The sequence below is a fragment of the Hyposmocoma kahamanoa genome, unplaced genomic scaffold (assembly GCF_003589595.1).
Source record: "Hyposmocoma kahamanoa isolate Upper Pololo Valley unplaced genomic scaffold, ASM358959v1 63, whole genome shotgun sequence".
Taxonomy (NCBI): domain Eukaryota; kingdom Metazoa; phylum Arthropoda; class Insecta; order Lepidoptera; family Cosmopterigidae; genus Hyposmocoma; species Hyposmocoma kahamanoa.
Genome location: NW_020653851.1, coordinates 5,871,564 through 5,883,844, shown reverse-complemented (window position 1 = coordinate 5,883,844; position 12,281 = coordinate 5,871,564). Strand labels below are relative to the sequence as shown.

Below are 12,281 nucleotides of genomic sequence, written 5' to 3'. Positions count from 1 at the left end.
TAATCTCGCGGTTCACTCGAGATGCATAGCGCGGGTCGTCACACGTCCGTTAATTCTATAGAATTGGAGCGGACGCTCGTTATTTAAAAAAACTACATCAAATGGTAGACGTGTTTGTTGCTGTGTTTGTGCTAGTTGAACAAGACTGCCTCAAATTCAGAATTGTTCAGCATTTAATTTTTATTTCATAATCACACTCCATAATCAAGATACCATACGCGATAATGGTATAAAAATATAGATACGTAAATACCAAGAACATTGTGATGAACTAACCTTAATATTTCAAATTATGTTTACAACCTCTGGGCACAATTAAAATAATAATGGAACAACCCTAAGCTCCGAGCGAAGTGTAGGCATTTACGCAACGAACAGGCGGGAGTTGCCGTACTACCACTTATTGTGGCAGAGTTTGGCAGATTTAGGAATAATCAGCAAATTCTTTATTGTTTTTGGGAACAAACTGAAAACTTGTTGTTTTCTGCTACTACGAACAAACATCTGAAGCGAAATACAGGACAATGTTATAAACATAACCTGTATTAAGTTTATAACCCCCAGCTTCTACAGGCTGTACTCAATTAGCTTTTTTGAAGCTTTGATAATGAATCACAAGTAATGATAGGTCTCTTTAATGCACGTTGTCAAAAACACTGGGTCACAAAATACACGGGATGTCGCCACTCTTCTTTAATGGAACCACAACTGACGAACCCTCTTTCCAACAAAAAACAATCATCAAAATCGGTACACAAATCTGGTTACGATATAACATACATAAAAAATAATACAGCGAATCGAGAACATTCTCCTGTTTTTGAAGTCGATTAAAAAGACTGCCTAAAGTTGATGAATGATGTTATGAAATATAGAGCCAATTAGTGTCACAGCCAAATGCACAATGACATTATTGTTATAACCTTGAAACGCAGCCATAGAAAAATAGAGAAGCCGATTAAAATATACGAAAAGTATGAGTTATAATGTAGTCAATCATGATGAGAAGATATAATTATGAGATTACGAAGATGTATTCTTAGGGTTTTTACCTAAAAGTGTACAAACGTTGTTCAAATATTAAAGGTTACATTGTTTAGTACAACCATAGCGTAATACCGCGCAATGCAATACAACGTGGGACAGAATTATTTTCATTGGTGATTTCCAAAAGTAAAATATATCATAAACCCTTGAAGATTTACTTCTTCGTAACTTACTTAGTTTACAATCAGCATCAAAGTGATCTAAAAGAATAAGCTAAAGTGCTGGTCATATTTGACCGAAACAAAAAATGTACGTTGAATTAATTGACGTAAAGATATTTTTTGTCAAATATTATGTAAGGTATTTTTAGAACTCTGACTAAACGTACAGATAAAAATCGATCACTATACTGCCCTCCTTGTCTAAGTAAAGCATTTGTAATTTGGTAATTTTCTAGATATTGGCACTTAGTTTTTTTCTTTGAAAAATGGTAATAACGCTGATTTTGCTCAACAATAAAATTGAATCTAAATAACAACTCGACAGTGGAAATTTGAAATGTCGTATAGGACATTTTCCCTTACGACAAAATGTCCCTGACGACATAATAGCCCTTACGACATTTCCAATTTCCACCAGATATAAAGTGAATATAATTTAGTTGATGTATCGAAATTTAAAAGGTCGTGAGGGACATTTTGACATAACGTCGCCTTACTTTCTCAAACTCGTATCTTAAAACACAAAGTTACTGAAATGCAAAAAATGGATTGTATATACAAATTTTTCAGGCTGATGTCACATCACATTTCCTTCATATTTACACACTGGTTTTTACGTATTCTTAAAGTAATGCATCCAAATTAACACCCTTGATAAGAAATTTAAAACAAAAGAAATATAAAGTTTTGCCATCTCCTGAATAATCACTCTTTATAAGATATGAGTTTGATAAGGTAAGGCATCGATAAGGGACATTGTGGTACGAGAAAATGTCCCTTACGACATTTCAAATACAAAAAATGGCAATAGGGATGAAGATTTCGTTTTTCTGATTCCAAAAATGTTAATAACTCAATTACGCTAAAAATGTCGATTACGTTAGTTATGATAAGGTGGGCAGTATAGATGGGTAGATATTTTTGGTCAGTAACTAAGGCTCAAATCATTTGGACGCCGACTGTACATAAAAAGCAAGGCGAATAAAAATGTCTTACAAGTTTCTTTCAATGTCATTAATTTCGACCCCGAATTGTATGCTGATGTGATATACGTCCCCGAGACCACCCGAGGCAATGTGCTGCTCCAAAGCGTCGTAAGCAGGAAAGAATCGAGACCACATCCCTTCGAGAAGAAACAGTTTTTTCTCCCGAGCTAGATCCACTAACGATTTTGTCTGGTTATAATTCATACCCATTGGCTTCTCGCAGAGCACGTGTTTTCCATTTTCTAACATCAACTTTGTTATTTCATAGTGTTGTAAATTTAAGATACTGACGAATACAATATCTGAAATAAAAAGGAATTTGTTTGACCCGAAACCTTACATAAATTTGGTGGCAATCAATATTTGTAAGGTTACGTTCAAGAATGAAGCTGGCGCAATGGCGACAATGAATATATAAAATATAAAGGCGAGTCGTTTCTTTAATTGCTTTTAATTTAACACTGTTCATAATTGATGGAATGATAGTGTAACAATAAACGGGTATTTACTCAATGTATTTATTTATTTAATTAAAAAAATACTGCCTTGTGCATCTGTTAAGAATTGGAGTTTTTTTTTACATGAAGTTTTATTTTCTTCGGTGTACGGTTTCATAACTTTAGCATTATTCGCTGCTAAGATATGGGCAGAACTTGCTTGCGTGCGGGACAGTTATGTCAAGTAGACGTTTGTTCTAAACTGAACCGTAGAAAGTACAGCAGGACTGCTCGAACGTTTAGACCATAGATTCCTAAATTTTTTGCCCCACCGCCTTCAACTTCAACGCCCACCACCGCAAAAAATAAAATATTTTTTTCTTATATTAACTTAACACAAATATATACATACATAGAGCGCACTATAAGTTTCCGGAACTGGCCACTTATGTAAACAAAATTTAAAAAGTAATTACAACATTCGAAAATGGAACTCTTTGGCTGTAGAAAACAGTTTGTTTGATCTGACTGTCACTTCTTTTTACATTGTGGCGTCATTTTAGAAGTTGGTTATCTACATCACCATGGATTTAACTCATGAAAATTTTCGTAGTATTGCAGCATCGAGTATATAACCAGAAATAGAGACGAAATAAGGGCCATATATTCCTGGTAACACATTAGCGATACAGCTCTCATAAATATCAACTCCCGTTTGCACTGAAATATAGACAGGCCAACTACTGACCTGTGTGTACGTCTCTGTATATTTCAAAAAATATTCTGTATTTATTGTAATAAAGATAATATCTCTAACAATGCCGTGCCGTCTATTCGGTGGTGTGGGAAAAACAGTGAAACATCTAATTACAAAAGAAACGGAATCACATTTCATCGGTAATTAAATATGTAATTTTGCAATTTTCGTCCATTATAGCAAAGCTCAAGTTAACCGGTCGATTTGAAGTGAAACAGTTGACGACACCCGTCAATTGTTTCGAATTCGGGCTAGCCAATCGGAGCGCAGTTGGTCACAGTAATGATATGGCAGAATAGTTTTCAAACAAATTAAATGACATTTTGTCTCTGTTTCTGGTTATATGTATACTCGATGTATTTTAGAGATTGTGATGGAGAAGTGGCATAAATGTTTTCAAAATTGGTTCGTTAGTATGAAAAATGTGCATTATCGTTAACGGAGAATATTCTGAGAAACAATAAATTCATTTCTGACCATTTATAGTATTTTTTTCTTATTCATTCCGGAAACTTATAGTGCGCGTCACGTATATATATATTGACGACACCCATCAATTGTTACGAGTTCGGGCTGTTCAATCGGCGTGCAGTTGTCGCAGTAAAGATTTGGCAGAATAGCTTTCAAACAAATTAAATGACACTTCGTCTCTATTCCACCACCACTTTCAAAATTTAGATGGTTCCGGTGGACTCCTTGCAGCTACATTTCTACCATATTCCATATCCATATTATTGTTTGTCACACCAACGTAGACCCCCGTCGAGTCTCCCGTGGACCCCTGGGGGTCCATATGGACCACTTTGGAAACTAAGGGTTTAGACGAACAAGCTGTTTTAAAGAAGTTTTACTCAAAAAATGTGATAGTTACTACTAAAACTATTTACTATCAAATGATTGAATACGACGGTTTCCCTTACCTACAGAATCATCACGTGCTAAAGCTTCATAGCCTTCATATGCTGTAGGTATTTTGTGCAAAGTGGCCAATCTGTGTACCCGTTCTAAATCTTTTCCTGCTATAGCTACAACACTATGCTGATCAGCTGGTAGAGTGCCCAAGGATGTCAAAAAGTCGTGAGCAATCATACCCACGCCTGCTAAGCCCCATTTTAGCTGAGTAGCCATCTGAAAAGAAAAAAATAGTTTAAAAATGTTCTATCGTTGAGATATCAGAAAGGGTGAAGGCGTCTTCCCGTTAAAAATATGTTTAGCTTTAAAAAGAATAGTGACATTCTTTCAGCGAACAGATTAAGAGACACAATGAAAAACACAAATGATATGACATTGAGTGATTAGTTGATACCGTTAATACTAAAATTAAAACTCTACGATAAGATTACATACAATAAAACATTATTTTCGGGGTTAAGTCAACTCGCATTACTGGACATTATCGCAAATTTAAGGTGCCTAGTATTTTGAGCCATGCTACAGACGATAGGTGGCAGATACCGACCGCTATTCATTATTGGTAAAATTAAATAAAATATATAATAAAATAAAGTAAAGGTTGAGGTAAAAAAAAATGTTCGTGTAATTACATCAACTTGCCAAGTTTTATTGAAATCGGTTACCGGAAAGTGCGCGAAACTGGTCTAAATTGAACTTGTCGAAAATTCATCCCCTACTTTGTCACCTTTAGAGGTGAAATATTTTCTTCAAATTTAAATGGGACCAATACTGAGGGAGCCCTTTTCCAACAAAAAAAATCATTAAAATCGGTTCTAAATCTAAAAAAAAAACAAATCGGCTCGGTGTTATCTTGTAACATACATTAAAAAAATACAGTCGAATTGAGAACTTCCTCTTTTTTTTTAAAGTCGGTTAAAAAGTATAAAAAGGCAAGCATATAAAAAAAACTTGGCTGGTAATAATGATATCGTAATTAGACGTAACCTATATCCATGGTATAAATCAAAATATCTTCCGGAATAGCATTTCACTGGTTTCCACATGCCTGTGATATGGATGCACCTTACAATACTGACAGAAACGAGTCATTTATATCCTAACATAGAACATGAAATTCCGAATCGAACTACGCAAATAACTTATTCCCGTAAAAATAGTAAGTTACGTTGATTCGTGATAAACGAGAAAAATGTTGACACATGGTCTGTGGGTGATACTAAATTTTGGACAAGAAAGTCAATTGTTAAATTGTGATATGTCAATTGTTTCTAAAAGGGCGCGTTCCCATTATGTCGTAACGACGAGTCGTGTAATTTAAATGAAGTTGTTCACACATAGAAGTAGTTCACGAATTTTTTGTCATTACGACTACAGACTGTCTTGACAATGGGAAGAGCTAGAACGACAGTCATCCGACGATAAATACAACGTCACGATAAAAATGTGACGACAGATAATCGTAGCTTCACAAGATTCTGTCGCTCAAACGACAAGGTGGCAGCTGTGAACCGATAAACTATCGTCACGGTCTAGTGGGAACAGCTAGACACGACAGTCGTACAACGATAAAATAAACGTCCACGATACAGTCACGACAGATAATCGTGATATGGGAACAGGCAAGACGCGACTGTCTTCCAACGATAAATAGAATTTTATTCAAATACGTTGTACCTGTCATGTACGTAAAGTACCTATTGCGCGTTTGCGAAGAACAAGCTGTATAGTATAATTGTCACGATTTGACGGTCACGACACTTCTAATTCATTACTCACATGGGTATCCACTATCCACTTAAGAACATATATACAATGTTGTTTATTAAACTAACATTAGTATAGTTAATTGTTAAACAGCAAAACTAAAAACACGTCATAATGTTTTCACTGCCCATAAATTTCTTCAGTTTTTGCCAAGGTATTTCAGGATTTTTATATTACATGGGTTAGAACTCCCTGCAAAGATAATTTGATCCTACATTAGATACTAATGAAATTCAATTAAGTGTCGTAAGCTCGATTTAGAAACCAATCTACAGTTTTAGTGCATCAGTTTTAGCTACTCTACTAGTTACAGTTAAACTTACTCGTTCTTTTCGACAAAAGTCATACTAAATTTTCAAACCTAATTTAATGGTATTTACAAGTAATTGGTGGCTTGGGCAAATGAAGCATGGGAATCTGATCAGGGAATCAAGACCCAGATAGAAATAGCTCGAAGCAAAGTATTTGTACCTGTGCTAAAGAACATAATAGCTGATGTCAAACTCCGTCGCGTAAACATGTCTGCAGTTTGCGAGCATGTCATGGATAAACCTACACATTCAATCAAGTATGACAAGCCCCAGGTCCTTGCAAAAGAAGTTCGTTATCCACCCCGAGCGCTGCTAGAGGCCATTGCAATTATCAACAGGGAAGATGGTTTCTCCGTACCACCAGTTTGGGATCCAGTATTTCCTTTGATGAAAAATCCCAAACAGACATAGATTGTAGTACTAATTAATAGGATAAAATTTATGCTAATTTCCATTATTAATTAATAATAAAAATAATTTCAAAATCATGGCTGCGGAATATCCGAGAGTGGACCGGCCTCTGTCGAAGAGCTGTTTCGGTTGGCTGCTGATAGAGACAAATACAGGAAGCTGTGGGCCAAACTTCAGGATTGAATAGGCACTCTAAGAAGAAGAACAAGAAGAACTTATTGGTGTGATCAGACTCATCTTCTTAGAGTAAAAAGTAAATTTTAAAACAAGAAGCAAGAACCAAGAACATCAAAATAAGAAATTATTTTATTTTTTTTCTCTACAAACCTACTACAATATTAGAAAGAGCATCAAACTATGAAATACAATAATTACGTAATGAAATGTTTGCAACCGAGTGCTGTCACAACCTCATATACAAGTACCCGCGTCACAGCCGATGGAGATAGCAATAATATTATCAAAACCTCATAAATCAGTCTTCTTAAGGACTAAACACTTATTACAAGTACTTTCTCATGATACTACAAATTAATGGGGTGTACGTCCAGGGTTTGGCAGGTTGTACGCCCAAGTAGTGAATGCTATTGAATGAAAGTAACCTTCCATCAACAGTGGACAGCTAAAGTCGTCAAGATGTAGTTATCTGAGTCGACTAATATATTTAAAAAATCATTTAAGTCGGTTTTTAGACTAACCTGGATGTATGTCCCCGTTCGCACTCAACTAACGCGCACCAAGCACTAATTACAATATAGTCATGCATGTATTCTACAAACGAAATATGATACAATAATAACGGCAATAAAACGTTACATGACACTTGCGCGGGCACACCACTCGACACAAGCGGCGTAAAACAACTGAACAGTTGATAAAGAAGAATAAATATTGCAGCAACTATAGTGAATAAAGATAAAAAGTTTCGATGTTTTGTAGCCAAAGGATTGATTTTAGAATCTTAGACTGATAAGCCAAAAGAATAAGGGAGTGATATGGTACTGCTTACGTTCATTATGATGGATGATGCGATAATTTAGAAATAACCCACTCTTTCCGGCTTTGTGGATCCTAAGAAGCTTAGGAAATATTACGGAGACTAGAGAGTTTACATAGTCCAGATATTTTGATTTTGCTATAGTGTCTCTTGCTCTCTCCATGTCGATAAACATGTATTTCCCTTCTAGGGCAACTAGTCATAAAAAGAAATGGAAAGGCGACAATCTAACAAGTTACTAAAAATTACAGTGTCACGACAATTTAGCATGATTCCATTTTTACTACATCTTCACTTGACGGCTGACAGGCTGACGGCTGACGTCCGAGACTAAGAACAATAGCCTACAATATATATAAGATACTGTTTTTAGGTTTGAGAGAAAAACTTGTAATAATTAGTAATAAACACCATACTAAATCGGTATGTGCGTAGAATTATCAAAACAATCTTAACAAATTGTAATTTGAAAAGTCAGAAATGTGAATGAATCACCGTGTGTATAATAATGTTCACCAAAAAGCTATTGAGTCCAGGTTTGGTATGGAATCATTTGTATACAAGTGCGACTTGCTCTTCGCCATTTATTAATGATTTTACCTTCATACAGCATTTATGTAGGACATATGTCAAAAATTAACATTTATTTTCATTAACCATGCCAAATTTCTTCTTGAAATTCAACACACTACAAAACATTCTTTTTGAAATTGGCACTGGTATTTTACAATTATAGAAGTTTATTAAACGCTATTGAAAATTGTCAATTAGCTATTATTAACCCCCTATTGTGAGGCTACTTGGCCTTTCACTGAATAACATTTGTCTGAAAATCCGAAAAATATCTGCAAATTTTTCAGCATAAGAACTGTCATTTATGATACTTTGAACACGTTTGATTGGGAGAAAATCCAGAAAAGTTCAACTCCGAAAATAATGCGGTATCCAAAATCACTATGAGAAGTAGTCGCAGGTAGGGATGCACATTATGATTCGATTTTTGTGAAGATCGATTCAATTGATTTTACTGCCTCCGTGGCCGAACGGTTGTCATGCCGGACTGCCACGCAGGGGTGCCAGGTTCGATTCCCGGGCCGGGAGAAATATTTGTATGGCCTATATTTATTTCTCTCGTGAGTTTGGATGTAATTTGTGGTTGTCTAAGTATGTGTCCATGGCACCCGCGACACAAGGTTTCCCTATGGGGAAATGCGGGGCTATGTTGAGTGTGTGCGTTACTATAAAAGAAAAAAAAAATAGATTTAAAAAAAAATTAATGCCATCTAACGATTTTTTTAATCGATTCATTTCAATGCCATTTTTAATCGAATCGATTCAAAGTTAAGGCGAATCGAATTGTCTAGATAGCATTCATAATTTAAACAAAAGTCACATCTTATTAATGATTCTGTCAAGTATAGAAACGGAAAATAAAAAGGAGGACAATGCTTCGGACATTAAGATATATGACAGTATTTGTGAAAAGTTTAGTTAAATTAACGTCTATAACATGTAAAGGATTGGATGTAAAGAATCTGTGAAAAGCAAAAAAGAAAAAATTAATACGGCTATTAATCATGTAATAAAGGTGTTCAATTATTACTAATTTGGAAACGATTTTTGTGAGATGGTTTCAAGAGCATACGATCCGTCCGATCCGTGGATCGATTCAGGGGTATATATACGATTCATTAAAATCCACCAATCGATTCAACGCATAAAATCGTGCATCTCTAGTAGCAGAGCAAAATGTTAAATGTTTTGTTATCATCGCGATCAAACACAAATATTTATAAAGCATCATCGTGACGTAGAGACGTATTAGATTGGTTACACACGGTAACTTTCAGCGATGCAAACGCGCGTTCGTGAAACGCGCGATTGCATCGTTGCTTATAATCGCGCGCGTGTGTAAAGGTAGACGATTAGCGTTTGCATCATGCTATTAAAAGTCACTGTGTGTAACCGCTCTTAGACTTCTTAGTGTTGAGATCTGCAAAGTGCGTGGGTTGATTTTAACTCTATGTGCTAATTTAACATCTATAAACGAATATACATATGCATGTTAAACGTAACTAATATACCATAAATAAATTATTGCGTACTATATCTGGCAACTTATATACGCTTCACTGCTGGGTAATACTTTTCTATTATGCATATAAGGTACGTATAAAAATGGAAGTAAATTAATTTGCTATCCCGCGAACCCAGTGAAGGTTAAATCGTGCAAAATAGCTGCGCTTGTCTTGATTTTTTTTTCATACAGTTAATAATTACTTAAGGTATCTATGGTATGGTGTACGGGTCCACAACTACTCGACACCCAGGCGCCTATTTCACGTTATAATAAGGTATATTAGACAACGGTCCACCATGTTTGGTAGGTTGTAAGAACTGTAAGTACTTTTAATACAACTGTTAACGATTGATATATTTTTATTATTTTTATTATTCAGTTTAAAATGCTTACTACTACTTGCAATAACTATCAGATTTAAATAAATTAAGTTATCGATTTGACTTGGATATGATCAAAAAAGAACAAAATGGGAATATAAGATTAGCGAGGGGAGAGAACGCGGAAAAGGCTTTTTCAAAAATAAGTTTGATTTAAGGAAATATATACTCGATTACAGTTAGTGTGCGTTATGAACCTATCGTTTTATTTTAAAAGTATATGTGATACTACTACACCATAATGTTAGAAGAGGTTTTCAAATCTTCAGTGTTCTTCACGGTGTTTTCCTTTGCTGATATGTGTTGTGAATAAGGTTGGTTTTTCGTTGTCTCCACAAGACGTGAAGGACGTACGTACATATATTGCCTTTGTTTAAAATTGACTTTAATTACTGTACAGCATGAACGGTTTAGTTAAATACTTATTGGCAAAACCATTAAAGTAATTTACGTTAATTAAGTTTAATCGACTGCGAAATTCTGTACGCCGTTTTCTAACCGATCGATACATTTGCTGCGGTAGAAATTGGGTAAATGACATTTTAGTAGATGGCTAAATAGCCGACAAATAGCCAAATGCCCGGTAATTCATAATAACACCGTCGTAATGTTGCCTGCTTATAGGTATTCTCCAGGATATATCACGGAGAGTGTGCGACGGAATTGCATAATTTGGTTCCGCCTTCCCCTTTCCATCATCGGGTGACTAGACGTGGCCTGGGATTCCATCCCTATGTTGTGGATATTCTCAGCCTGCGGACGTATTCCCTGAACGCTATAACTTGGACCTATTCAAGGCAAGAGTGAATAGGCATTATTTGGGTGTGCATGCTACATCGTAGACCTCGTCATCACTTTCCATCAGGTGAGATGGAAGTCAAATCAGCGCTTATTTTTGATAAAAAAATAAATAAATGAAATAATATGAATAAAAGTAACCGTTCTCGCGTATTTATTATTAGTATACAAGACGGTAAATGCACTATAGGCCCATTTGGTCACCGTCACCTATAGAAATCTATATCTATTTCCAGAAACTCGTATCGTATTGTATAATTGATTACAGGGCGAATCAAAAAAAGTAAAAAGGTAAGTGTAACGTGTCTTTGAGAGTGAGAGGGGGACAAACAATAATCACTTCAATTTTATTTTTAATTGTAGTTGTAGTTTTATAAATATAGCACAATGTTTGCTAAAAATTGTACATTGTCTTTATAATTTATTTACATTTGATACGTATGAGAACAATGCAACTTGTACCTCTTTAGTTTAATCATAAAAGGTATGTATAATTCTGTTGGTTTGCCAAATAAATAAAGAGACGGCAAGAATTAAGGTAATTTGAGTCATGTAGAGGGTAAGAATAAATATTTGGTGTAAACCATATTTGTAACAAATAAGTAATCAAAAAACCGACCTCAAAAGTCATTCATCCCCTAGTTTGTCACCCTTAGAGGTGGAATATTTTCTTCAAATTTAAATGGGACCACTACTGAGGTACCCTCTTTCCAATAAACAACGAATTATCAAAATCGATAAACAAATTATCGCGTTACAAAAAAAAGTCGGATTGAAAACCTCCTCCTTTTATGAAATCGGTTAACTACCACGTATAAAACATACCACAATGTACTAAATAGATGTAGGTTCATTGACATAAAGGTTTCTAGTCAAAAGGCATATTTTCATAAAATATGAGAAAACAGTGGCAATAGTCTGGGTAAAGAATATACGTTCGTCGAAGTAATTTGGAGGTAAACAAAACTGAAATAGATAAATCGGGAAGACGTCAGCAGTATTTGGTATTAATAGGTTTTCGAAATAACGAAATTGTGCGAATATGCAAGGTATTTATAAATACCTACTTAAGTTCATAATATCATGTGCACATCCCCAACAGCCAAAAGTAAACCCTTTTCCGTGTACGTACTCGTAATATTGGGATCAAAGTAATAAATATAAATGATATTATTATAATTAAAGTAAAGTTACGATCTAATCCACAGGAAGAAGGTGTCTGTCTTTATCCAGCATT

General features: G+C 35.1%; 1 protein-coding gene across 2 annotated transcripts in view; it reads right to left on the bottom strand.

Annotated features, from left to right (window-relative positions):
• The window catches only part of LOC113230521 (trans-1,2-dihydrobenzene-1,2-diol dehydrogenase-like), a 30,630-nt gene that overhangs the window by 12,095 nt on the left and 6,254 nt on the right, over positions 1-12,281 (bottom strand). The window contains exons 1-3 of one of the 2 annotated variants that reach the window (XM_026464489.1): positions 7,488-7,638; positions 4,309-4,516; positions 2,205-2,496 (exon numbers count right to left, since the gene is read on the bottom strand). In XM_026464489.1, coding sequence (XP_026320274.1) covers positions 2,205-2,496; positions 4,309-4,516 — 500 coding nt within the window. In that variant the 5' untranslated portion in view covers positions 7,488-7,638. Of the gene's footprint in view, positions 1-2,204; positions 2,497-4,308; positions 4,517-7,487; positions 7,639-12,281 lie in introns of those variants that run through there. The other variant, XM_026464488.1, reaches the window with a different exon arrangement.